The following is a 27341-nucleotide window of genomic DNA, read 5'->3' on the forward strand; positions in this document are numbered from 1 at the left end:
TTAGATCCGTCAGGGAACCCTCAGCCGCTCATCATTTTGGGTCTCCTATCCCTAGTAGCTTGGTTCCTTTTCCGGAAATCAGAACCTGACCTCGCAATTTCTCAGTCACTTAGAGACATCCTCTCTGATGCATAGGCCCCAGGTACCAGATCAGCTTATGGATTAGATTGGAAGATTTTGTCTAATTGGTGCTTCCAACGGGCATTGGATCTTGTACAGGCACCTTTAAACCAAGTAATACATTTTCTTCCATTCTTTAGATTCAGGTAAGGCCTATCGAACCATCAATGTCTATCGTTCTGCCATATCCTTTTACCATGTTTCCCTATAACTCTTTACCTATAGGGAAACATACACGAATATGCAAAATAATAAAAGGTATCAAATTTCGAAGACCTCCATTACTTAAATATAGATCCACTTGGGAAACTATTGTCTTTTAAACTCGCCATGTTACTATGTCTAATTTCTTCTAAAAGAGACTCTAACATCTCTTTTAACAAACACTTATGCATCTGTGGTGTCCCAGTACAGCTATATTGTGTCAAGGTATTGTAGGCCCTGTCAGATTGAGACCTCCAGTGTCCTGGGGGCTCCCCTGCAGGGACTCAACCATTTCTAATATGTATTTGCACTGTTATAACTTAATAATCTGTTATTAGGTATCTGTAGCTTTAAGTATGTTACCTAGCAACCTCATGTTCAGTCAGGGTATGTGAGAGTGGAGGACTGAGGGCTAGACTAAACTTTTGTGTAAGGTATTATGTTATTACTTGTATGTAACTTTATTGTTAATCTCAAAGGAGAGACAGACAACTCTATGATCCACAGCTGCCTGGCCAATGGGCTTTAGTTTAGCCTTCCCTCATAAGGGGTGGCATTTCCTGTGTAGTGCAGAGTAGGGGTCAGCAGTTCAGCAAGTCAGTGGTGTTCAGAGGTGGAGGTCAGGAGTTCTGGAGAGTTAAAGTGTAAAGAGAAGTTGAGTTTCAAAGTGAAGAAACAGCAACTCATTTCAGTCAGAGTACAGAGTGGAGAAATATCAAGCCTTTACTTCAGCCTTGATCAGAGAATTCCTAAAGGACAATTCATTATCTTCCGTCGAAAAGCCACAAATCTACCGACACTTTAGTAAGTGACTTTAATCTCAAGCCTAATATAGCGCAGGCCTAAAACTCCTTGTCTGGCTGTAAGAGCCACGCATATATGCAATATCAAGGCCAGGCACTGCAAGCTGTGTGGTCCTCTAGAGACTGTCTGTTAAACCTTTGGGAGACTTTGGTTGAGCGCTGTGGAGATTGTACCACCTATCTTCAAGTTAGTAAAGCCTCCGTTAAACTGCAACCTAGTGTGGAGTCAATTCTTTCCTTGCTAGCCTGTGGGGAGACGGAGTTCCCCAGACCTGTAGTACCCCGGGAGATACCAAGACTACAGTGACGTCACGTGACATTAAGGGTTAATACCATCCGACCCTGGGTTAATACCCTCAAGAACCAAGTAGCGGTGGCTGCGGACCTCACCCGTGGCCACCACACATCTAATATGAGTTTCATGAAAGGGGTTTTACAAGATACAACATATGTCCACTGATGAGTAAAAATCAAAGGAGGCTGTGCTCACTAATTAAATTTTCCGCCACACTGAGCACTGCTATGCCACTCCCTTTAGAAGATTTTGTTTGCCTGACTGCAGCAATGATGTGTCCGTATACCCAACCACTACCTCAGAAGTGTATGGCTCAAAACTGCTGAGGCGAGTGATTGCTGCAGCCATGTAAGCAAAACCCAATGGGGATAACTGTAGTGGTGGGACTGGCAGTATTGGGGGACTAAAGGCGTATGATTTTCCAGTCACATTAGGTGCTAATGATTTTTGAAAGTTGTCTGGTAGTGAGCACAATATTCAGCATTACATTTCCATACTGACTTATACAATATTATCATTAGCCTTGATTTACTAATAGTCACTTATATACAATAGGCCTCCCTACTTGTTTATGAGGTCTTTCTAAAACCGGTTTCCAACATGACAAGAAGTGTGTTGATTTAGTTGTTTTTATGCAGTCTGCTTTAAAGAATTCTATTTGTCTTTAAACAAAAGCCCTGTGGTGCTATGGATAGCATAATGATTCTCTAGGGTCAATCAACTGGTGAGTTAGAGGCAGTGCAGGAGATAAATGATCATTTTATAAAATCTGTGGTGTAAATAATAAATCATCGGAATCAGGATCTCTGTCACCTACTTTATGCTACCCTCAAAAAAGACAGCATAAACCTAGAGAACATTGCCACTAAGGATTATCATAGCTTCCATTCTCTAGTATGTTGTTATTATCAGCACCTTGAACTTTACTATTGGTTGTTTTTCAAGAAAGCAGCAGAGAAGCTAAGGAAAGTCAAATTCCCAGTGTCTGATCTTTCACCTGTATCTGGTACTTCATAGCACAAATTGACTTTTACAATAACCTGCAGTCTAGAGTCCATTCAGTGTCCATAAACTGCTCATGTATTCTTTGTGCAACTATTGTGGGTATATATGACTATTGCAAAGCTCTCTTAAACGGAGAGACAAGGGATCTGCTTTTTTTTTTTTTTCATTCTGTGCATTAACCCCTTAAGGACCAAGCCCATTTTCACCTTAAGGACCAGGCAAATTTTATTTTTGCGTTTTCGTTTTTTTCTCCTCGCATTCTAAAATCCATAACTCCTTTATATTTCCATCTACAGACCCATATAAGGGCTTGTTTTTTGCATGAACAATTGTACTTTGTAATGAAACCTCTCATTTTACCATATAATGTATGCGAACCCCCCGAAAAAATTTTAGGGAGGAAATTTTTATGAAAACCACAATTTTGCGCATTTTGGAGGGTTTTGTTGTCACACTGTACACTTTAGGGTAAACATGACATGTGTTCTTTATTCTGTGGGTCAATATGATTAAAATGATACCCATGGCTAGATACTTTTATATTTTTGTACTGCTTAAAAAAAATCTAAAACTTTTTGTACAAAATCAGTAATCTAAAATTGCCCTATTTTGACCACCTATAACTTTTTTATTTTTCCATATATAGGGCGGTATGAGGGCTCGTTTTTTGTGCCGTCATCTGTACTTTTTATCAATACCACATTTGCATATATAAAACTTTTAGATAATTTTTTATAATTTTTTTGGGACTTTTAAAAGAAAAAATTACGTTTACACCATTCACCATACGGGATAATTAACATTATATTTTGATAGTACGGACATTTATGCATGTGGCGATACCAAATATGTTTATTTAAAAAAAAAAATAGCTTTTTGGGGGTAAAATGGGAAAAACTGACAATTTTTCATTTTTATTAGGGGAGGGGATTTTTCACATTTTTTTTACTTTTTATTTTAAAATGTTTCCACTTTTATTTTACACTTTTTATGTCCCCATAGGGGACTATCTATAGCAATCCTTTGATTGCTAATACTGTTCAGTGCTATGTATAGGACACAGCACTGATCAGAATTATCGGTGATCTTCTGCTCTGGTCTGCTCGATCTCAGACCTGAGTAGAAGACCCCGGGAGACAGCCGGAGCCAGGTGAGGGGACCTCCGGCCGCCATGCTGGATGATCAGATCACCGCGGCAGGCGATCCGATCATCCATTCAAAGTACCGCACTGCCGCAGATGCCGTGATCTGTATTGATCATGGCATCTGAGGGGTTAATGGCGGACATCCGCGCGATCGCTACTAGCAGCCGCAACCTGCCGTGTATGACGCGAGTAACGTTCCGATGCTCGCGGTCATACACAGGACGTAAATATGCGTCCTGGTGCGGGAAGTCCCGCCAAACCAGGACGTACATTTACGGTCGTTAAGGGGTTAAATTGGCACTGTCATTTAAAGAAATGTATACTATGTTGTAAAGACATATCAAAAGTTTTGATCAGTTGTGGTCTAGTGCTAGGTAGGGGTAGGACATGTCAAAAGTTTTTAATAATGACAGGTACACTTTAAGGAATGGCATTTGACCCATTTTTTTCCCATGCAGAATAGAGCTGTTTAAAAACACTGAATGGACTCTAGACTGCAGGTTCTTGTAAAACAGCCAATGTGTGCTATGCAGTGCACACATAGATGAAGATCAGTCACTTGGGTATATTGCCTTCAAGTTGTATGAAACTATAATATGACAATCCAAGAATACTTTGGGGCTTTACTGTACCTTTTTACATTTCATAAGGGGCATATTTAGAAAAAATTTACCTTGCTCACAGTTCAGCTTTCATTTAACACGAGCTCATTAGGATATGAGCTCATTAGGATATTGGTTACTATAGGGCAAAACCAGGATGTTTGAGTTTTAGGAATATTGATAAATCTGGGCAACTATGTTTCAATGATATTTATAAATCTTTTGTTTTTAAGTGTTTCAGATAATGTCCACAATTTGCAGCACGACTTTTATAACAGCACTATTAAGTGACACTTGTCATGGGTAGTAGGTCCGATGTACTAAACAAAATTGTAGTAGAATTGGCCACAATTGCATAGATGTGTGTGTGTGTGTGTATAGTATATAAGCAAAATAAACAATCTAAATCCCATCTTAACCTTGCGGTACATTTTTGGTATGTGGGAGGAAACCAGAGTAAAAAGACCCTTGCATTTATAGGGAGAACATATAACCTGTTGGGGATGCCCACTCCCTCTCTATAAAGCAGTTTAGTTTCACTTTAGATGCAGCGATCAACTTTGAACGCCGCGTCAAAAGGGTGAATAGCGCGCGGCACCGCGATCAGTGCCGCGCGCTATTAGCCACAACGGCCGGGCCTGACCCTCTATGACACGGGGCCACGGCGTGGCCCCGTGTCATAGAGGGTCAGGCCCGGCCGTTGTGGCTAATAGCGCGCGGCACTGATCGCGGTGCCGCGCGCTATTCACCCTTTTGACGCAGCGTTCAAAGTTGATCGCTGCATCTAAAGTGAAACTAAACTGCTGCCGGTTAGCTCAGGGGGCTGTTCGGGATCGCCGCGGCGAAATCACGGCGTCCCGAACAGTTGTGGGACACGAGGAGGGTCCTCCTACCTGCCTCCTGGTGTCCAATCGCTGAATTACTGCTCAATGCCTGAGATCCAGGCATGAGCAGTCAAGCGACAGAATAATTGATCAATGGTTTCTTATGAGAAACCATTGATCAATGTAAAAGATCAGTTTGTGCAGTGTTATAGCCCCCTATGGGAGCTATAACACTGCAAAAAAAATAAGTGAAAAAAAAGTTAATAAAGATCATTTAACCCCTTCCCTAATAAAAGTTTGAATAACCCCTCTTTTCCCATTTAAAAAAAAAAAAGTGTAAATAAAAATAATCATGTGGTATCACCACGTGCGGAAATGACTGAATTATAAAAATATATCGTTAATTAAACCACACGGTCAATGGCGTACGCGCAAGAAAAATTCCAAAATCCCAAATAACATATTTTTTGTCACTTTTTATATCATGAAAAATTAATAAAAAGCGATCAAAAAGTCCAATTAATACAAATACAATACAAAAATGAAAGTGCAAAAACGGAAAAACCCTCAGTCCCCAAGGGGATAAACTCAGTGCATTGTTTTGTTACCTTGGACAAATCCGAACCTGGTTGCAAGGCAACAGTGCACACTGCTGAGGTATTATCAAAGTGCTTATTGACTGTGTAAGAACATGAACAAACAGTGAATAGGAGTACAGTGAATATTAACCATGTGTTTTATTCTTCTAGAGAAAGTCTATATATCTCCGTCCTAAAATTCACGTTCTAATGTAACTATATATTCAACAGGACAAGATATACTGGGATTTGTAGTCCTGTTACAGCTTACCTGTACTCTGTATCTTACCTTATTAATATCCCATAACACCAAGATGCTGTGAAGCTTAGCAAACTCTGTAGCTGTAACCCTTCCTATGCCATTACCAGCCCCCGTGATGAGGACTATTTCTCCACTCACTGATTTTCTTTTCACAGGAATAAATAGCTTCACCAGACACTCCAAGTATGAGTAGATGATGGTGAGAAGCAGCAGAAGGATTTCTACAATAATATTCATTATCCCGAATGTAGAAAGAGACGTTTGCTGTGCTACACAGAAGAGAAAGCTCAGTTACGTCACAGTCCTGAGGCTTGCCTCTCTACAGTTAACTCTTTGAATGCTTGTCTGTAGATACAGTGCTCTTCTTTACAGATATGGATATTATGTGACAATTTCAATCACCTTTTTTTGTCTTTGAAGGATTAGGCCAATTTTGGTCTTGGGGTCACAAAGAATACAGTTTTACTTTTATAACATGCAAATAACCTTTATTTGCATGTTGAGCGATATGAGGCTTTGTTTGTTTATAAGTCTTTGGCTAAGTTTCCATTTGGTTTTTTCTCGGGCAGTTTTTGAGCCAAAGTCAGAAATGGATCCATAAGGGAGGAGAAGTGTAAGTCCTTCCCTTATTTTTCCCATTCCTTTTGAATACACTTCTGGCTTTGGCTCAAAAACTGCAGTGGCAGATATCCAAAAACTGCCAGAAAAAAAAACAAGTGGAAACTTAGCCATTCACTTGTACTCTGTTACCCGTATATTTTTTTAAATAAACGTATTATCTACATTGTTATGGTTATGAGGATATCACACATAGGCATTTCCATTGTTCTGCTCCTTTATAGGGACAGAACAACAAATAAGACAGTGGGGATAGATAAACCAAATGACAGAAACACACGGGGTGCGTAAGATTTACGATGCCATTTACTGGATAAAATGGTGTTTAATGCTGTGCTATTGTGTCCAGGATGTTTGACGGGAATTGAGATAAAAGCTCCTAATGGCACCTTTGACACACATGTCAACAGGGCCCTACATGTTGTTTTGGGGTGTATGTTTAATAAACATTATTTATTAGGAAAGAATTGTGTTTGCATGTTTTCACATTTTTTTTATACTATACTGCTACTTATCTATTTATCTATATAAAACTCAATATGTGTGTATGTGTGTATGTTCCAGCATCACGTCCAAACGGCTAAATATATTAACATGAAACTTGGCACACATGTTACTTATATGTCAACAACAAACATAGGATAGGTGACTTAACCCTTACTCACCCCCATTTGCCAGGGGCGGAGTTTATGTTTAAAGTCCCATACAAGTCTATGGGAAATATATGTTACTGCATAACTTCCAAACGGCTGGAGATATTTCGATAATACTTGGTAACATGTTACTTATATGTCCACTTAAAATATAGGATAGTTAATTTAACCCTTAACTACCCCCATTTGTGAGGGTCAGGGTTTTTGGTTTAAAGTCCCATGCAAATCTACAGGAAATGTATGTAAAGGACAGGATATGAGGACGGGACATAAGGACGAGGTATGAGGACAGGATATGAGGACAGGATATGAGGTCAGGATATGAGGACAGGATATGAGGTCAGGATATGAGGACAGGATATGAGGTCAGGATATGAGGACAGGATATGATGTCGGGATATGAGGAATGGATAGGAGGACGGGATAGGTTCCTCCTTTGTTGATTTTCCTCTGCAACAAGGATTGGGAAAGAAAAATCGGGCAACGCCGTGTCCTCAGCTAGTATATGATATAATCACAAAAACCCAGGGCCGCAGCCCAGGGAACTAAACTCCCCGTAAAAGAACTTCCCTTAAAACTGAACTTTTATTATTAATACATAATAAATACATAATACACTACTGGTGTGTTGCTCTGTGGTGGCCATCGTTTCTGTGATGCTTTGTCTGTGGCATGGTGTGGCCCAAGGCCGGGGGCTTGGTCGGGCAGCAGTGGGGCTGCCTGGCCACTGGGTCGTTCCCCCTGTAGGCATGGTGTCAGAGGCGGTGGTCGCCGCTTGGTGCTATGCCAGTGTTAGGGACCCTTTCTGACTAGTTGGCCTTGACGTGGCGAGTGGGCTTGTACTTTTTGATCAAAATGTATACTAACAACCTCTTAGTTTTTGAAATTATGCTGAGAAGCAAGTAGATCAAAATACAAATGGTGGATGTGCGACTATGTTTCTCCACCATTTGCATTTTTTTGTTTATTATTAATATCACAAGATAAAATGTTATAATGAGAAACAAAATTATTTCCAGGGGCTGCAGTCCCCAAGTAATGTGCGAACCACACTGTTTAAAAATTGCTTAAAATGTGCCCCCCTCTACATGGTTCGGCAGGTCCCTGCCGTCATCAGGAGACTTATCCCTTCGGGACATCTAGTGACATTTATCAATATATCAGTTCATTAACCTTTAAACTAATAGTGCACAGACAGTTGCTAAGGCATACCTAAGCCAGAAAAACAGATAATACAGATAGGCAGGCTTGGGATACTTCGGTGTACTCTGGGCCATCATCTCATATATGGTATACGCTCAAATATTACAGCAGTATACAATTAATCACTTTGAATTACACCACTGCCATATCAAATGGTGTATACTATTCCACTTCGGAAAGGTGGTAACATCAAGACGGACCCCACACTAAATATATATGAATGCCTGTCCTCGAACCAGGCTTTCAATCTGAATCCAGGGCTTGTCAGGTCTTACTAAGGTCCCACACTCATAGGTCTGCCACTTCTGGTGCTAGGCCTCCAAATAGACTTTATATATAGGCATAAAGGGGGGTATTTATCAAATTTGCCTGTTGAAAGTTTCTTTTTACCCTTTTTTTCTTCACTTTGGTTTTCGTGGACATGCACCAAATTTATCATTTGGTGCAAGTTGTTAGTAATTTTGGCTCAAATGTTGAAATCAGCTGTTCACAGCACCTTTTACACAGAACTTACCACCCCAGAGGACAGCGTATTTTACCCTGTAGAGCAGCCATTTCGGAGTCCCTCCTGCAGTATATCAGCAAGCGACAGGAGTTATTTTCTTTTGTGGGGTTTATAGCCACCATGCAAAATGGATTTTATTTTTAACTTGAGTATTTTTTTTTTTTTTGGGTTACTTTAGTGCTTTAACTTTCCTGAACCTGTGTGGCCATGTCCAATGCTGGCTCAACGGAGGGTGAAGGTCCCTCAGAGACAACTATGTCGCAGGATAGTATTGCGCAGCCCCGGAGGCGTCGCTGCTTTCACAAAAAATTTTTTTTATGTATTTTGACGCCTTTACATTTTCTGACATTGCTATGTGTGTTTTCCAAGTGCAAAATTTCTTGGTGGTGAATTGCGCCCAAAAAACCCCTAAAGGCGCAAAATTGCGCCAAAGATCGATTTGCGCAAATGATAAATTACTGACTAAAGTTAAAATCACACACAGGACCGTGTGATTTTGAGAAAGTTGTAAAAATGACAGTGGAGAAGATGCGCCAAACTTTGGCGCAAAAAGACACTGCGCCAAAGTGTTGCGCCAAAGTTACAGGAAAAAAAAACACATAAATCCTTTGATAAATACCCCCCAAATTCCATACCAAGAATGCCCTTTCACTCCCAGGTGTTTTTATTTTTATTTTGTTTGCTGCAGTCAGCTATGATTGTGTTATTCAAAGTTTCTGGGATCTCTGCCATTAGGGGGTGTACACACCTACTATATAAGCTACTGATTTCATGCTGCAAATTTTATGCTGTGGATTTTATTCTGCTGGTTTTATCATTGATTTTACCAGCATAATATCTGCTGTATTAATTCCGAAGCATATACAATACGTGTGGACATACCCTTACAGCGATACTGTGGCTGTTTAACCCTTAACGACCTATTTGACCCTTGAGGACCCAGTCAGTTTTCTTTTCTAGATTGGCTCCATTGGGAATGCCAGAATCACCATGGGTTTATCTTCCTGCCACTTGGAGGCTGACACTGGGCAACATAAAAAAGAAAGTGGTTATTTTCCATAAAAATTTTTTTCTAGATAGGGCTGTATAGTTAGAATTTTTAATTCCCTTTTATTTCTTGTTTTTAGGTGGGGGTTAGGGAGCATGGCACTACCTGTTCACCCTTATGCGATGAAGGGGCACAGTACATAGAGTATGTGGCATTAACGCCTTCTCACCAACAGCCAGCGCCAGGGGCAGTACCTTGGGTCCAGGTCTCCCTATGGTCCCTGCTTGTCATGCTGATGCAGCCTGGCATGATGCAGGTGGCACCTAACTGGTTGAAGACATCTGTAGGTGAGTATCTCTACCCTCCCCCCTTTTCATTCTACTTCAGGGTGCTGATCTCTTCTCTTTATTAATTGCTTGGGGGCCATTCCTTCCTCTCTACAAGGCACCTATAAGGGGTTAATGTTTTTTCACTGGAGCAGGGGAGCTCAGTTGCTCGGCAGCCGCTGCGTTCTCAGCACTTACTGCAGCCTCGTAGCGGTGCTGATCCACTCTGCGTGGCCCACAGTTTTTCGAATCTCCTCCCACGGCAGCACAGGTCCCCATCTGGCAGCATGTCCACTCAACGATTCCTCTTTGCGCAGGCCGCAGTCCCTGTCGGCCGGACCGTGGCGGTATGGACAGCCTCCTCCAGGGGGCATATTAATTTAGGTGGCGGCTTCAGCCTGTACATATGGACGCGAGCTCCGCCCACTCCCCTTCGGGCAGCATGCTCTTAGGGAATGCCCCCCTCCCTTCACCACCAGCCTATTGCGTTCTAGCGCACGCTGTGGAGCGGTCATTGTCATGGGCGTGAGTCCCATGTCTCCTCCCCCCTCCAATGCTTCTCCTAGGACCATGCTGGTAGTCTTGGGCTGCTCCCCCCTTCTTAAGTGGGTTGCAGCCCCTCCCTCACCCTCTCTTCCTCGGACAAGTGTCTGCTCCTCACAGCTGCAGACTTCTTCTCAGCCTCAGGACCTTCCAGCTCCATCTTCAGGACACAGGAATCTGGGTTAGATTGCTCCAACTTTTTTGCTTACTTCTCTCTTACTATCTCTATGTCTGACCCCAGACCCGACTCTCCTCCCAGACAGGTGGCTGCGGCCCTAGTCACTTACTACTCTTGTGTGGGCTGCAAAACCAAAATGCCTGGTGGTTCAGTAGAGTCCACCTGTCCTGCCTGCTCCACTGCATGACCCAGTCCGCCTGTGCCCCCCATTTAGGATAACCCCCTGGAACGCTTGGTTTCTGCTCCCCATCCGGAATGGGTTTCCTCCCTTTCTCTGTCAATTTCCGATCTGGCACAGGACTCCCAGTCAATGGTTACCGCCTTGGAGTGGTTCTCTTTGCCTACTTCTCTCCGGGAGACTCGCTCATTCTCACCTGAGCCTACCTTCAGGCGCTCTCACAAGCATCCTAAGGTGTTGTCCTCTGGTTCTTCACCAGAATCCTATACACGGGAGTTGTCCTCTCCCCCACGCCGGTCTCACTCCCCTTCCTCAGCTCTTTCTCGGCGTCCTCGCTCCCTTGGTCGCTCTCTAGGTAGCCGATCCAGGTCTCCAGCTGTCCGTTCCAGGTCCACCTCGCCTAAATCTAAGGCCACCTCTGCATGCTCCCGGTCTCCTGGGGAACTGGTGGAGGAAGCGTCAAAGTCCCCCTCAGATTCAAAGGACCAGACTAACATGTCGGACATGGTGGACAGTTTGGTGTCAGCTGTAAGGGACACTTTTCATCTGCAGGACCCTGGGACTTAGGACCCTGGTCCGGTAGTTTCCTTTTGCCATTCCTAGAGCACTGCCAAGGTCTTCAGTTCTCGCACTGAATTCGAGTCATTGCTGGACAAGGCTTGGTTTCCTTTTCACCAAGATTTAATGTTGAAGTGGACGACTCCACCTACAGTAGATCCTCCAGTTTCTTGCCTGTCAAAATCTACTACTCTTCCCTTGGCAGACGCGACTTCCTTTAAGGATCCTGCAGATAAGATCGACAATTTGGCCAAGTTCGCCTTGGAGGCTGCAGGTTCATCTTTCCTCCCCACATTTGCTTCCACTTGGGTGTCCAAAGCCTTGTCGGTCTGTGCTTCCCAACTTCTCCAGGGCATTTTATTGGGGGCCCTGCTGGAAGATTTGGTGGACCTGGCTCTCCAACTCTCCAATGCCGGAGATTACCTGTGTTCAGCCTTTCTAGAGTCTGCCCGTTGTGCAGCTGTTACTACAGGTAACCTGGTGGCGATTCGCCGTTCCATGTGGCTGAAGACCTGGGATGCTGACGCCGCTTATAAGAAATCGCTTACAGAGCTACCCTTTGCAGGGTTACGATTCTTCGGGGAAACTCCTAGATGACATTATTGCCGAAGCCACAGGGGGCCTCTTTGCTCCCTCAAAATAGACCACGCCACTCAGATTCCCGCCGCAAGTCTTCTTCCTTTCAGGCTTTTGCCTCGGGTCGCTCTGCCAAGCCGGCAGCCTCGCAGTCTAGAAAAGCTCCTTCCTTCAAGTCGCAACCTACCTGGATGTTGGATGGCTATTTTGGTCACTTTGCTGCCAAATCAGGTCCATTTCGGAAACTTACCGTTGTAAAGGGAAAGTCCTGCCTTTTCAGATTAAGGCTCATTCCACCCATTCCGTCGGGGCCTTCTGGGCGGTTCACAATAGAGCTTCGGCCTTGTAGATTTGTAAGGCGGCCACTGGTCATCACTGCACATTTACCAAATTCTACCTTGGTCGCAAGGTGTTGCAGGTGGTGGTGGCTCAGCCTTCCTCCTGATTTTTCGCTGGTAGCTGTCTCTTCACACACCGGGGACTGCTTTGGTATGTCCCACAGTTCCTGTGTCCCCCAATGGAGCCAACCGAGAAAAGTAGATTTTTTTATACTTACTGTGAAATCTCTTTCTCGGAGGATCCATTGGGGGGACACAGCACCCACCCATTCGTTGTTGGTCTGTTGACCTGAGTTTCGTTTATCTGTTGGTGGGTTCCTTTTTTTTTTTTTTGTCTGGGGTGTTCCTTGGACAACCATTTTTTCTGTGTTCTGTCTGTTCTCTCCTACTGCTTTGGGACTAAACTGATTAGCTCAGAGTCAATAGGCAGGGTATATCCCGACTTTCTTTTTTATGTTGCCTAGTGTCAGCCTCCTAGTGGCAGCAAGATATACCCACGGTTCCTGTGTCCCCCAGTGGATCCTCTGAGAAAGAGATTTTACAGTAAGTATAAAAAAAAATCTACTTTTTTTTTTCCCTACTTGCCTTCTAAGAACCATAACACTGTTTTATCCCTATCTACAAAGCTAAATAAGGGCTTGTTTCTGTGGGACAAATTGTACTTTGTAGTGACATCTTTAATTTTACCATAAAATGTACGGCAGAACTAAAAAAAATATTATTTGTGGGGTGAAATAAATCAGTCTGGAGCATGTGATGCCAAAATGTCTGAATCTAGAGGCATTTGGGTGAAAGGGTGGAGGCATTTGGGGGTGGGGGAGGCTGAAGGCATTTGGGAATAATTGGCAAACACAGCAAACATTTAGATGCATTAACTAATGTGGACTCTAGACCAGACCCCAGAGCTAATTCAGAGACCAGATAAAATCACAATAGTAATTCAGACCCCAGACCAGACCCCTTAATTAATGAATTAATTAACTAATTATTCAGACCCCATATGCCCGAAATTAATCAGATGCCAAGGCTAGACCTTCTAAAATAGGAGTCCAGACCAGACACCTAAATTAATCAGATCCCAAACATATGAATAAAAACTCCACCTTTTGCTCACTACTCTTTAGCTCCAAGTGTTTCCCGGTGCTCTATGTCTGTGCCTTTAGCTATTGCAAAACTACAACTCCCAGTATGTTTGGGCATGCTGGCAGTTGTAGTTTTTCAACATCTCCATGTCCTGATGCAAGCCAGTGCCAAGACATTATTATTATATTTTAATAGTTTGGACAATTACACATGTGGTGATACCAAAAATTAAATTTTTTTTCTATTTTTTGTAAAATGAGAAAAAAAGGGTGATTTTATTTTATAGATTTTTTATTTTCTATATAGGGGACTTTTATATGCAATTTTATATGCAATCATTAGATTGCATTTACTGTAAAATGCTATGCCTATGGCATAGCATTATACAGTGTGATCAGTGATCCACTGATACAGTCTAGCTAAGCCAGACTGCGTCAGTGAATTGGCAATCGGCGGCAGGAGACATGTGAGGGGACCCTCCTCCGCCATATTAACTTATCCTACCCCTGTGTACCCTCAGCTCCACTAAGCTAAGTGGCAACTTTCACTTTCAGTTTTGTTGCTGTCATTGGCATTGATCAAGGCGTCTTAAAGGGGTACTTTTTTTTTTTTTTAATCAACTGGTGCCAGAAAGTTAAACAGATTTGTAAATTACTTCTATTAAAATTTTTTAATCCTACCAGTACTTTTTAGGGGCTATATACATCAGAAGAAATGCTTTTCTTTTGGGATTTCTCTGATGTCATGACTACAGTGCTCTCTGCTGACCTCTGCTGTCCATTTTTGGAACAGTCCAGAGCAGGAGAAAATCCCCATAGCAAACATATATATGCTGCTCTGGACAGTTCCTAAAATGGACAGCAGAGGTCATCAGAGAGCACTGTGGTCGTGATATCAGAGAAATCCAAAAAGAAAAGTATTTCCTCTGTAGTATACAGCCCATAAAATGTATTGGAAGCATTAAGATTTTTTAATAGAAGTAATTTACAAATCTGTTTAACTTTCTGGTACCAGTTGATTTAAAAGAAAAAGTTTTCCACGGGAGTACCCCTTTAAGGATTAATGACGGACAGCGGCGGGATTGCTGCTGCCTGTCATTAGCAGTAATTGTCTGGCTACTGACAATAGCTGATATTCACTGCTCTGAAGCAAGTGCACAGTCACACGCTTGTACCTTGGGTCCCAGCCGGCAAGGGCGTACCTGTACCTAAAGAAGCACTCCAGTTTTATTTTATTTTTGCCCATATGATGCACACTCACTAGCACTAGTCCTACAGTGCCATTTGTTTTATTCCAGCACAGTTGCATCTATATGTTTTCCATAAAGTTTTCATTACGCGGCTGATTTTGCTACCCATTGACTTCCAGGCCCTGACTGGCCTACTGGGATACGGGCCTGGGGCCGCTTTGGGGCCGGATTAACGTAGGGGCTCCAGGCCCCTACATGATAATAGGCCCAGCGGGCTGCACAGGAGGCCCGCATAGGCCGCCTGGCGCCGTCAATAAATATCTTAACAGAAAAAGAGGGCCGGCCCTGCACTGTCCCAGGCCGGCCCTGCTTCTTACTTATGGCCCTGGGTGGTCGGCTGCCTGGGAGGGACGCTTTGAACTCTGGCGTGGTGCGCTGCGCACGTCTAAGCGCAGCAGTGCAACGTCCTCAGTGTCCTCAGTGTACAGAGCCCTGCTTGTCCTCAGTGTACTGAGCCCTGCTTGTCCTCACTGCACAGGGCCCTGCTTGTTCTCAGGTACAGAGCCCTACTTGTCCTCAGTGTACTGAGCCCTGCTTGTCCTCACTGCACAGGGCCCTGCTTGTCCTCACTACACAAAGCCCTGCTTGTCCTCAGTGTACAGAGCCCTGCTTGTCCTCACTGCACAGGGCCCTGCTTGTCCTCAGGTACAGAGCCATACTTGTCCTCAGTGTACAGAGCCCTGCTTGTCCTCAGTGCACAGAGCCCTGCTGGTCCTCGTGTACAGAGCCCTGATTGTCCTCAGTGTACAGAGCCCTACTTGTCCTCAGTGTACAGAGCCCTGCTTGTCCTCAGTGTACAGAGCCCTGCTTGTCCTCAGTGTACAGAGCCCTGAATCAGGGCTCTGTACCCGAGGACAAGCAGGGCTCTGTACACTGAGGACAAGCAGGGCTCTGTACACTGAGGACAATCAAGGCCCCTGCTTGTCCTCAGTGTACAGAGCACTGCTTGTCCTCAGTGTACAGAGCACTGCTTGTCCTCAGTGTACAGAGCCCTGCTTGTCCTCAGTGACTGCACCTAATGTGGGGAACTATACTGCACCTAATGTGGGGGAACTATACTGCACTTAATGTGGAGAATTGCACTGCACCTAATGTGGGGAACTATACTGCACCTAATGTGGGGTATTATACTGCACCTAATGTGGGGAACTATACTGCACCTAATGTGGGGGAACTATACTGCACCTAATGTGGGGGAACTATACTGAAACCTAATGTGGGGGAACTATACTGCACCTAATGTGGGGGAACTATACTGCACCTAATGTGGGGAACTATACTGCACCTAATGTGGGGAACTATACTGCACCTAATGTGGGGAACTATACTGCGCCTAATGTGGAGAACTATACTGCACCTAATGTGGGGAAACTAATATGCTTTAAAATGGATGATTTTGCCTTTTATGAACAAGAAAATGACAACATGCTGGTATAATGACGCAACACTATGGGGCTGGTATGTAATTTTTTCCAGGGCTGGTTTTCACACCCACTCCAGCCCTGTTGACTTCAATGGGTAAGAAAATATGCAGCAGCAAATACAGAGCAAAACACAGCATGTGTCACCCTACAATTAATATACTTTGACACTTTGCTACACCTACATTACAGGTTCAGCTTTCTGTTCAGGTTTTAGCCCATTAATGCCTCATCCCTCACCCAAGGTCATAAATGCAAATTGCAATGTATGTTTTATATGCTTGGTGTCAGGAGCGATAAGAGTTAAGCTTACACAACAATGACTGTAAAATAGAATCAGCCACACCTAGCTGCATTACAATAATAAAACACAGAAGTGCCCTGCCCATCTATTCCCTAATCCTACATTTTAGTAGTTTGCCAAGTTAGTAATTTCTGGTCACTTCTTAGATCAACAGAAGGATCTAATGATAAAATGTAACCTGAAGTAAATAACATTATTCAGAAAATGCATATGATACTAGTGGGAGGCTATCCAATGTCAATATCAGATAGTGTGTGAAAAACATTGGGGGAAATTTTTCATTAATGTCTGTGGTGGACATGTTTTACAGTCAATACATTTCAGCTGTAAAAGTGCTGACGTGTCAAATTTATGAATTGGTGCGCAGCATATGATAAATTTGTCTGAGCAATACACAGCTAGGGAAAATTAGCCAATTCTAAACTGTAAGGAAAGTGGTTGTGTTAAAGGGGTACTCCGGTGAAAAACTTTTTTTTTTTTTTTTTTATCAACCGGTGACAGAAGGTTAAATGGGCACTGTCACCAACTCTATTTTTTGATCTATTGTAGTACTTATGTACTACAACATATCTCTAATATACTTTTATTTTTAATTTTTTCATTAAAAAGGTTTAATTTACATTTAAAAACCGGCTACTGAAAAAGGACTGATTTTGGAGTGGCAATCAGTCCTTTTTCAGTTAGGCTGCACTCGCTCCCTGCCTGTCAATCTGACAGGCGGGAGCGAGTGCATTGGCTCCCCGGCCACTGGCTGGGAGGCCACTCCTCCCGCACATCGCCGCCACCGCCTCGTTGCCGCCGCTGTCCCTGCACGCCCGCTGCCGGACTCTGCAGTAATTGCAAGTGTAATGAGGGAACGGGGTATGTGGGATGGGGCGGGGCGGGGGGGGGGGGGAGGGAGGAGGGAACGGGCTAGTGCTGTAGCAGGGGGGGGGGGAGAACGGGCTAGCAAAAAAAAAATAAATAGGATGGTGGGAGCTACCCTTTAAACAGATTTGTAAATTACTTCTATAAAAAAATCTTAATCCTTCCTGTACTTATTAGCTGCTGAATACTACAGTGGAAATTCTTTTCTTTTTGAAACACAGAGCTGTCTGCTGACATCATGACCACAGTGCTCTCTGCTGACATCTCTGTCCATTTTAGGAACTCTCCAGAACAGCATATGTTTGCTATGGGGATTTCCTTTTACTCTGGACAGTTCCTAAAATGGACAGAGATGTCAGCAGAGAGCACTGTGCTCATGATGTCAGCAGAGAGCTCTGTGTTTCGAATGGAAAAGAATTTCCACTGTAGTATTAAGCAGCTAATAAGTGCAGGAAGGATTAAGATTTTTTAATAGAAGTAATTTACAAATCTGTTTAACTTTCTGGCACCAGTTGATTTGAAAAAAAAAAAGTTTTTCACCGGAGTACCCCTTTAACCCCTTAACCCCTTAAGGACACATGACGTACTGGAACGTCATGTGTCCACTCCCGATCTATAACGCGGGGCCACGGCGTGGCCCTGCGTCATAGCGGTTTGGGCCCGGCCTCTAACATCGGCCGGGACCCGTGGCTAATAGCACGCGGCATTGATCGCTGTGCCGCGCGCTATTAACCCTTTAGACGCGGCGTTCAAAGTTGAACGCCGCGTCTAAAGTGAAACCGAAAGCATGCCGGTTAGCTCAGTGGGCTGTTCGGGATAGCCGCGGTGAAATTGCGGCATCCCGAACAGCTGACAGGACAGCGGGAGGGCCCCTACCTGCCTCCTCGCTGTCCGATCGCCGAATGACTGCTCAGTGCCTGAGATCCAGGCATGAGCAGTCATGCGGCAGAATCATCGATCACTGGTTTCTTATGAGAAACCAGTGATCAATGTAAAAGATCAGTGTGTGCAGTGTTATAGGTCCCTATGGGACCTATAACACTGCAAAAAAAAAGTGCAAAAAAAAAGTGAATAAACATCATTTAACCCCTTCCCTATTAAAAGTTTGAATCACCCCCCTTTTCCCATAAAAGAAAAAACACAGTGTAAATAAAAATAAAAATAAACATAAATGGTATCGCCGCGTGCGGAAATGTCCGAATTATAAAAATATATCATTAATTAAACCACACGGTCAATGGCGTGCGCGCAAAAAAATTCCAAAGTCCAAAATAGTGCATTTTTGGTCACTTTCTATATCATGAAAAAATGAATAAAAAGCGATCAATAAGTCCTATCAATGCAAAAATGATACCGTTAAAAACTTCAGATCACGGCGCAAAAATATGAGCCCTCATACCGCCCCATACACGGAAAAATAAAAAAGTTATAGGGGTCAGAAGATGACAATTTTAAACGTATAAATTTTTCTGCATGAAGTTATGATTTTTTCCAGAAGTGCGACAAATTCAAACCTGTATAAGTAGGGTATCATTTTAATCATATGGACCTACAGAATAAAGGTAAGGTGTCATTTTTACCGAAAAATGTACTACGTAGAAACGGAAGCCCCCAAAAGTTACAAAATGGCGTTTTTTTTTTCAATTTTGTCTCACAATGATTTTTTTTCCCGTTTCACCGTAGATTTTTGGGCACAATGACTGACGTCATTACAAAGTAGAATTGGTGCCGCAAAAAATAAGACATAATAGGGATTTTTAGGTGCAAAATTGAAAGAGTTATGATTTTTTAAAGGCAAGGAGCAAAAAACGAAAATGCAAAAACGGAAAAACCCCCGGTCCTTAAGGGGTTAAGGACCCATGACGTATGCATACGTCATCACACCCTGGGTCTTAAGGACCCATGACGTATGCATACGTCATGGTCTTTTCCTGGTCTCCGCCGCTCACCCGACGGAGATCGGAAGCGGATCCCTGCTGAAATCCTTCAGCAGGGATCAAGGGCAAACGCTGAGGGGGGCCATGTATGCCCCCCATGTCGGCGATCGCCGCGAATCGCAAGGGAAATCGCCCTTGCGATCTGCGGTGATACCGGGCTGATCGGGTCTCTGGGACCCGACCGCCCTGTAATTTTGCATGAACCAGGCTGTCACAGACAGCCAGGACCATGCTGGAGCCTAGGAGCGAGGTGGCAAACCTGCCACCTCCTCCGATCCCCTGCGATCCGTCGGTTAACTAACCGACCAATAGCAAGGGGGGGGCGGTTACTTCCTCCCGTCCTGCCCGGCCCCTCGAAGTCCGGAGAGGACGGGAGGAAGACCGGAGGACGCGGCGGGGGACGGGGGAGTGCTGGGGCCCGGCCCCAGAACTTACCTTGTCCCTGAAGATCCGGATCCCGGCGAGGAAGATGGCAGCGGCGGCGACAGGTGAGTAGATCTTCAGCCGCGGTCGGGCCCTTTACAGCAATGCACGTCGCCATAAAGCAACATGCATTGCTGTATTGGGACCCTGTATACAACAACTACCAGGATGCCCAGACAGCCCTTGACATCTGGGCATGCTGGGAGTTGTATTTTTGCAACATCTGGAGGTCCACAGTTTGGAGACCACTGTGCCCTTCCAGATGTTGCAAAACTACACATCCTCAGCATGCCCTTACTGTCCAGGCATGCTGGGAGTTGTAGTTCTGTTATATCTGGCCCTTCAGATGTTGCAGAACTACAACTCCCAGCATGCCTGGACAGTTTTGGCATACTGGGAGTTGTAGTTTTGCAACATCTGGAAGGGCACAGATTGGGAACCACTGTATTAGTGGTCTGCAAACTGTAGTCCTCCAGATGTTGCAAACTACAACTCCAAGCATGCTGGGAGTTGTAGTTCGGCAACATCTGGCTCTAAAGATGTTGCCGAACTACTACTTCCAGCATGCCTGAGAATGTTTGGGAGTTGTGGTTTTGCAACAACAGGAGGCACACTGGTTGGGAAACATTGTCTGTTTCCCAACTCAGTGTTTCCCAACCCGTGTGCCTCCAGCTGTTGCAAAACTATAACTATTTAGCCAAACAACAAAAACGGCAAAACAATACGTGCCGTATGTAGGTCCCGGGGGTACCGATATATAGCCAAAAACAAAGAGACCCACAATACTAATATTATTTCAAAAAGTATAACAATCTTTATTAGATAATAAAAAACAAACAATTTAAAAATAGTAAAAGGCAGAGGATGACCTTACGCAGGAGACAACAAGTGCCAGTGGACCTGGTATGGGCGATATAGGCATTCAGTCAAGAACATACATAATGTAAGACTGGCACAGCTGCACACTTATGATATCGTAACAATAGATATAATATCTAACATACATTGATGTAACATAGGGAGCAGCAATGCAATATAACAAACATAAATAGGGACCCAAGATGGGTAATACCTAAAAAGACTACCTGTCATATACCCAAAGGCCAGGAACACCAAGCACCAACACCCCAATGCACGTTTCGCGTATGGGCTTCGTCAGGGGGCCATTTTTAAATTGTTTGTTTTTTATTATCTAATAAAGATTGTTATACTTTTTGAAATAATATTAGTATTGTGGGTCTCTTTGTTTTTGGCTATATAAAACTATAACTACCAGCATGCACTGATAGACTGTGCATGCTGGGAGTTGTAGTTTTGCAACAGCTGGAGGTCCCCCCCCCCCCCCTGTGAATGTACAGGGTACATTCACATGGGCAGGGGGGTTACAGTGAGTATTAGGCTGCAAGTTTGCGATGCAGCAAATTTTGCGCGGCAGCTCAAACTCGCAGCAGGAAAATCGCTGTAACCCCCCGCCCATGTGACTGTACCCTAAAAACACTACACTACACTAACACAAAATAAAATAAAAAGTAAAAAACACTACATATACACATACCCCTACACAGCCCCCCTCCCCTCCCCAATAAAAATTAAAAACGTCTGGTACGCCACTGTTTTCAAAATGGAGCCTCCAGCTGTTGCAAAACAACAACTCCTAGTATTGCCGGACAGTCATCGACTGTCCAAGCATGCTGGGAGTTTTGCAACAGCTGGAGGCACCCTGTTTGGGAATCACTGGCGTAGAATACCCCTATGTCCACCCCTATGCAAATCCCTAATTCAGGCCTCAAATGCTCATGGCGCTCTCACTTTGGAGCCCTGTCGTATTTCAAGGCAACAGTTTAGGGTCACATATGGGGTATCGTCGTACTCGGAAAAAATTGCCTAACAAATTTTGGGGGGATTTTTCTCCTTTCACCCCTTATGAAAAGGTGAAGTTGGGGTTTACACCAGCATGTTGGTGTAAAAAAATAAATTTTTTATACTAACATGCTGCTGTTGCCCTATACTTTTCATTTTGACAAGAGGTAAAAGGGAAAAAAGCCCCCCAAAATTTGTAATGCAATTTCTCCCGACTACGGAGATACCCCATGAGTGGGCGTAAAGTCCTCTGGGGGCGCACAACAAGGCCCAGAAAGGAGAGTGCACCATGTACATTTGAGGTGATTTGCACAGGGGTGGCTGATTGTTACAGCAGTTTTGACAAACGCAAAAAAAACAAAACCCCACATGTGACCGGAAACTACACCCCTGACGAAATGTAATGAGGGGTGCAGTGAGAATTTACACCCCACTGGTGTCTGACAGATCTTTGGAACAGTGGGCTGCGCAAATTAAAAATTTTGTACAGCCCACTGTTGCAAAGATCTGACAGACACCAGTGGGGGGTAAATGCTCACTGTACCACTTGTTACGTTCCTCAAGGGGTCTAGTTTCCAAAATGGTATTCCATGTGGAGGTTATTTTGCTGTTCTGGCACCATATGGGCTTCCTAAATGCGACATGCCCCCCGAGCAAAATTTTCTCTGAAAAAGCCAAATATGACTCCTTCTCTTCTGAGCATTGTAGTTCGCCCGTAGTGCGCTTCAGGTCAACTTATGGGGTACCTCCATACTCAGAAGAGATGGGGTTACAAATTTTTGGGGGTATTTTCTGCTATTAACCCTTGCAAAAATTCATTTTATTGAATTTTTTTTTAAATTTTTTACATATGCAAAAGTCGTGAAACACCTGTGGGGTATTAAGGCTCACTTTATTCCTTGTTACGTTCCTCAAGGGGTATAGTTTCCAAAATGGTATGCCATGTGTTTTTTTTTCCTGTTCTGGCACCATAGGGGCTTCCTAAATGCAACATGCCCCCCAAAAACCATTTCAGAAAAACATACGCTCCAAAATCCCCTTGTCGCTCCTTCCCTTCTGAGCCCTCTACTGCGCCCACCGAACACTTTACATAGACATATGAGATATGTGCTTACTCGAGAGCAATTGGGCTACAAATAAGTATACATTTTCTCCTTTTACCCCTTGTAAAAATTCAAAAATTGGGTCTACAAGAACATGCGAGTGTAAAAAATGAAGATTGTGAATTTTCTCCTTCAATTTGCTGCTATTCCTGTGAAACACCTAAAGGGTTAAAATGCTGACTATATGTCATTTTGAATACTTTGGGGGGTGCAGTTTTTATAATGGGGTCATTTACCCCACGTATTTCTAAGATGAAGACCCTTCAAATTCACTTCAAACCTGAACTGGTCCCTGAAAAATTGTGATTTTGGAAATTTTGTGAAAAATTGGAAAATTGCTGCTGAACTTTGAAGCCCTCTGGTGTCTTCCAAAAGTAAAAACTCGTCAATTTTATGATGCAAACATAAAATGGACATATTGTATATGTGAATAAAAAAAAATAATATTTGGAATATCCATTTTCATTACAAGCAGAGAGCTTCAAAGTTAGAAAAATGCTAAATTTTCAAATTTTTCATCAAATTTGGGGATTTTTCACCAAGAAAGGATGCAAGTTACCAAAAATTTTTTACCACTAAGTTAAAGTAGAATATGTCACGAAAAAACAATCTCGGAATCAGAATGATAACTAAAAGCATTCCAGAGTTATTAATGTTTAAAGTGACAGTGGTCAGATGTGCAAAAAATGGCCGGGTCCTAAGGTGTAAAATGGCTGGGTCCTTAAGGGGTTAAGGACGCAGGATGTAAATGTACGTCCTGGTGCGGTGGTACTTAACGCACCAGGACGTACATTTACGTCCTGTGCATAACCGCGGGCATCGAAGCGATGCCCGTGTCATGCGCGGCTGATCCCGGCTGCTGATCGCAGCCAGGGACCCGCCGGCAATGGCCAACGCCCGTGATCTCGCGGGCGTTCGCCATTAACCCCTCAGGTGCCGGGATCAATACAGATCCCAGCATCTGCGGCAGTGCGCGATTTAAATGAATGATCGGATCGCCCGCAGCGCTGCTGCGGGGATCCGATCATTCAGAACGCCGCACGGAGGTCCCCTCACCTTCCTGCTTCCGGCTCCCGGCATCTTCTGCTCTGGTCTGAGATCGAGCAGACCAGAACAGAAGATAGCCGATAACACTGATCTGTTCTATGTCCTATACATAGAACAGATCAGTATTAGCAATCATGGTATGGGGGTAAAAAAATGTAAAAAAATGTAAAAGTAAAAAAAATGTGAAAAATCCCCTCCCCCAATAAAAAAGTAAAACGTCAGTTTTTTCCTATTTTACCCCCAAAAAGCATAAAAAATAAATTTTATAGACATATTTGGTATCGCCGCGTGCTTAAATGTCCAAACTATTAAAATCAAATGTTAATGATCCCGTACGGTGAACGGCGTGAACGTAAAAAAAAAAAAGTCCAAAATTGCTACTTTTTTAATACATTTTATTTTAAAAAAAATATAACAAATTTATTAAAAGTTTTTTACATGCAAATGTGGTATAAAAAAAAGTACAGATCATGACGCAAAAAATGAGCCCTCACACCGCCGCTTATACGGAAAAATAAAAAAGTTATAGGTCATCAAAATAAAGGGATTATAAACGTACTAATTTGGTTAAAAAGTTTGTGATTTTTTTTAAGCACAACAATAATATAAAAGTATGTAATAATGGGTATCATTTTAATAGTATTGACCCTCAGAATAAAGAACACATCATTTTTACCGTAAACTTTACGGCGTGAAAACGAAACCTTCCAAAATTAGCAAAATTGCATTTTTCTTTATAATTTCCCCACAAAAATAGTGCGCCATACATTTTATGATATAATGAGTTATGTCATTACAAAGGACAACTAGTCGCGCAAAAAACAAGCCCTCATACTAGTCTGTGGATGAAAATATAAAAGAGTTATGATTTTTAGAAGACGAGGAGGAAAAAATGAAAACGTAAAAATTAAATTGTCTGAGTCCTTAAAGGAGTACTCTAGTGCAGAGTATTCCTGCTCCGTTCTGCCCGGGCTGCAAAATAAATGAAAATGAACCATCACTCACCTCCCTGGGTTCCCGCGGAGCGTCACTACAGCTGTTCGGTCCTCCGGTCCATCTCCTTCATACTTCCTGGTGTAACGAAGCGTCACATGGCGCTCAGCCTATCGCCGGCCGAGGCTGAACATCGCAGTGGCCGGCGATAGGCTGAGCGCCATGTGACGCTTCGTTACACCCGGAAGTATGAAGAGGATGGACCGGAGGACCGAGCAGCTGTAGTGGCGCTCCATGGGAACCCAGGGAGGTGAGTGAGGGTTCATTTTCATTTATTTTGCAGCCCGGGCAGAACGGAGCAGGAATACTCTGGACTAGAGTACTCCTTTAAGGCCAAAATGGGCTGAGTCCTTAAGGGGTTAAGTACTGTTGCTGTATTGCATTGCTTAAGAAGTGGTGGTAAAAGGTTTTACAGTAATCTTGTTATTCAAGATGCTAATGTCTGTTTTTTAAAAAGCTTACCTGTTAAGCAGACAGCATTTTGGGCTTAAGGACACAAGCAAGTTGATTGGTTGCTATGGGCAACTCAGCAACTTTTGCCTTCCAAGAACCATAACTATTTTATTCTTCTTATTCTTTGTGCCATGATCTGTAGTTTTAATTGTACCACTTTTGTGTAAATGTGACTTTTTGTTCACTTTTTTTTTTTTGCGTTTCTTTGGAATGTGAAGTGACCAAAAATTTGCAATTTTTGGTATTGTTTTTACGTTTAGGCCATTCACCCCACAGGATTATTAACGTTTTATTTTTAATAGGTCACCACACGTGGCCGAACCAAATATGTTTATTTAATTTTTTTTAAATTTGTAAAATGGGAAAAGAGGGTCATTTTATCGTATTAATTTTTTTTTTTTTGGTGGTGGTGGTGGGGGGGGGGGGTTGAGCTTATTTACATTCATTAAAACTCAGGATATGCTGGGAGTTGTATTTTTGAACCATATAGAGAGACACAAAAAATTTCTATGAAGCAGTACTGATTTTGTCACAGCTCATGATTCATACAAAAACATAAGGGGCCATGTATTAATCTGTGTGACTTTTGGTTTATCCTGCACCAGGTGGGCACCTGGTGCAGCGTGCCAGCATGAATGGTGAGGTGTGCACCTCTTCATACATGCCGGCTAATGTTAGTGTGTGACAACAACTGTTGAATAGAATATATGCACTCTGTGGGCCAGGCGATAAATAAAACTGCATAGCATCACTACTTACCTCTAACAGCGTAGCACTGTATATTCCCCTTATCACTTTAATGATGGGAGTTTCTGCTATGAGCTGTACATGGCTACTTCTTGGGGGCTATATAGTAACCAGCGAATTATATAAATACTGTACACAGTGTGGGATGATCTCTTATCGCTCCCGCACCAGTCTGTTTTTCATCTGTACTGATGCCTCCAGTGATCGTCATGTTACAGCCACTAAAGGTTGCAGTGTAGCAAAGGATTACAGACTGAAGTTGAAGCTATAAGACCAGGGGCGTTGCTAGGTCTCCAAAAGATCCGGGGCATGGGCCATGGGTATGGCCGAGGGCGGAGCCACAAAAAGGAGGGGGGCAAGGGGGCGGGGCAACTCAACGTTGCACGACCCTACAAGATTTTGCTTTACACAGCTGATGCTACTTCAAGCCAGGGAACACAAGCACCAATAAGGAACATTACATCACAGATGTATTAGGTGAGGCCACTCTATTTTCTAAGCTGAGGTGGGGCTCAGATGAGAGCAGCAGCAGGGGTTTTAAGTTTTTAACAAGTTCCCTACTTGGCGTGATGGACGGTTGTTGTGTAGAGCGTTGCGGAAAATATTTAAACTATAATAATCAAATATACCAATTGCCAAGTAAGGGAAAAGTGCTAAAAGTGTTTTAACCAAGTGAAACCACAGCTCCCAGTATAATATAAGCATGGGTAAGGGAATGGGAGTTGTTGTTTTACTAAACATAACTGCAGCATGTACAAGTGACACAATCAGGAGAATACAGCATGATATTATAGACTCACAGGGGGCGTCTTCTCAGAGTCAATCATGGGGGGTAGTCTTCTCGGAGTCAATCACAGGAGGAGTCTTCGGAGTCAATCATGAAGGGGGGGGGCGACTTCTCTGATTGGAGGAGCTCACTTTTCCTTTTCTTCTCTATCCGGTCAAGACCATCATAATGACTTCTCCCGGCCATGACTTGTCTCCACAGAACCTACCAGACAAACATTTTAGGCTGCAGGGAGATCGCGGGGGTTTCAGCAGCGGGCCCCTCCCGCGATCAGACATCTTATTCCCTATCCTTTGGGGATAAAATATTTTTGCCCGTAATACCCCTTTAATGTGTAAGCGCAGAATATCAGTTCAGGGTGAGCTAACTTTCTGTGAACTACCAGATTCCTCCTACTAACTCTCAGATCCCTCCACTTCCAACTCTCTCTGCTATCTTTGGCTGCTTTCACTCTATGAAAAGTACCCGTTATTTAACACCCGTTATAAAATAGCGGAAATCCCTAACATACGTCCGAAAATCCTATGATAGTCTATGGGATTTTTCTAATAGTCGTTTTAACCCA

General features: G+C 43.4%; 1 protein-coding gene across 2 annotated transcripts in view; it reads right to left on the reverse strand.

Annotated features, from left to right (window-relative positions):
• The window catches only part of LOC130363670 (17-beta-hydroxysteroid dehydrogenase 13-like), a 77950-nt gene extending 51133 nt beyond the window's left edge, over positions 1 to 26817 (reverse strand). The window contains exons 1-2 of one of the 2 annotated variants that reach the window (XM_056568728.1): positions 26790 to 26817; positions 5866 to 6107 (exon numbers count right to left, since the gene is read on the reverse strand). In XM_056568728.1, the coding sequence (XP_056424703.1) occupies positions 5866 to 6075 (210 nt within the window). In that variant the 5' untranslated portion in view covers positions 6076 to 6107; positions 26790 to 26817. Of the gene's footprint in view, positions 1 to 5865; positions 6108 to 26001; positions 26079 to 26789 lie in introns of those variants that run through there. The other variant, XM_056568729.1, reaches the window with a different exon arrangement.
• Positions 26818 to 27341: the final 524 nt, after the last annotated feature.

The sequence above is a fragment of the Hyla sarda genome, chromosome 1 (assembly GCF_029499605.1).
Source record: "Hyla sarda isolate aHylSar1 chromosome 1, aHylSar1.hap1, whole genome shotgun sequence".
NCBI lineage: Eukaryota > Metazoa > Chordata > Amphibia > Anura > Hylidae > Hyla > Hyla sarda.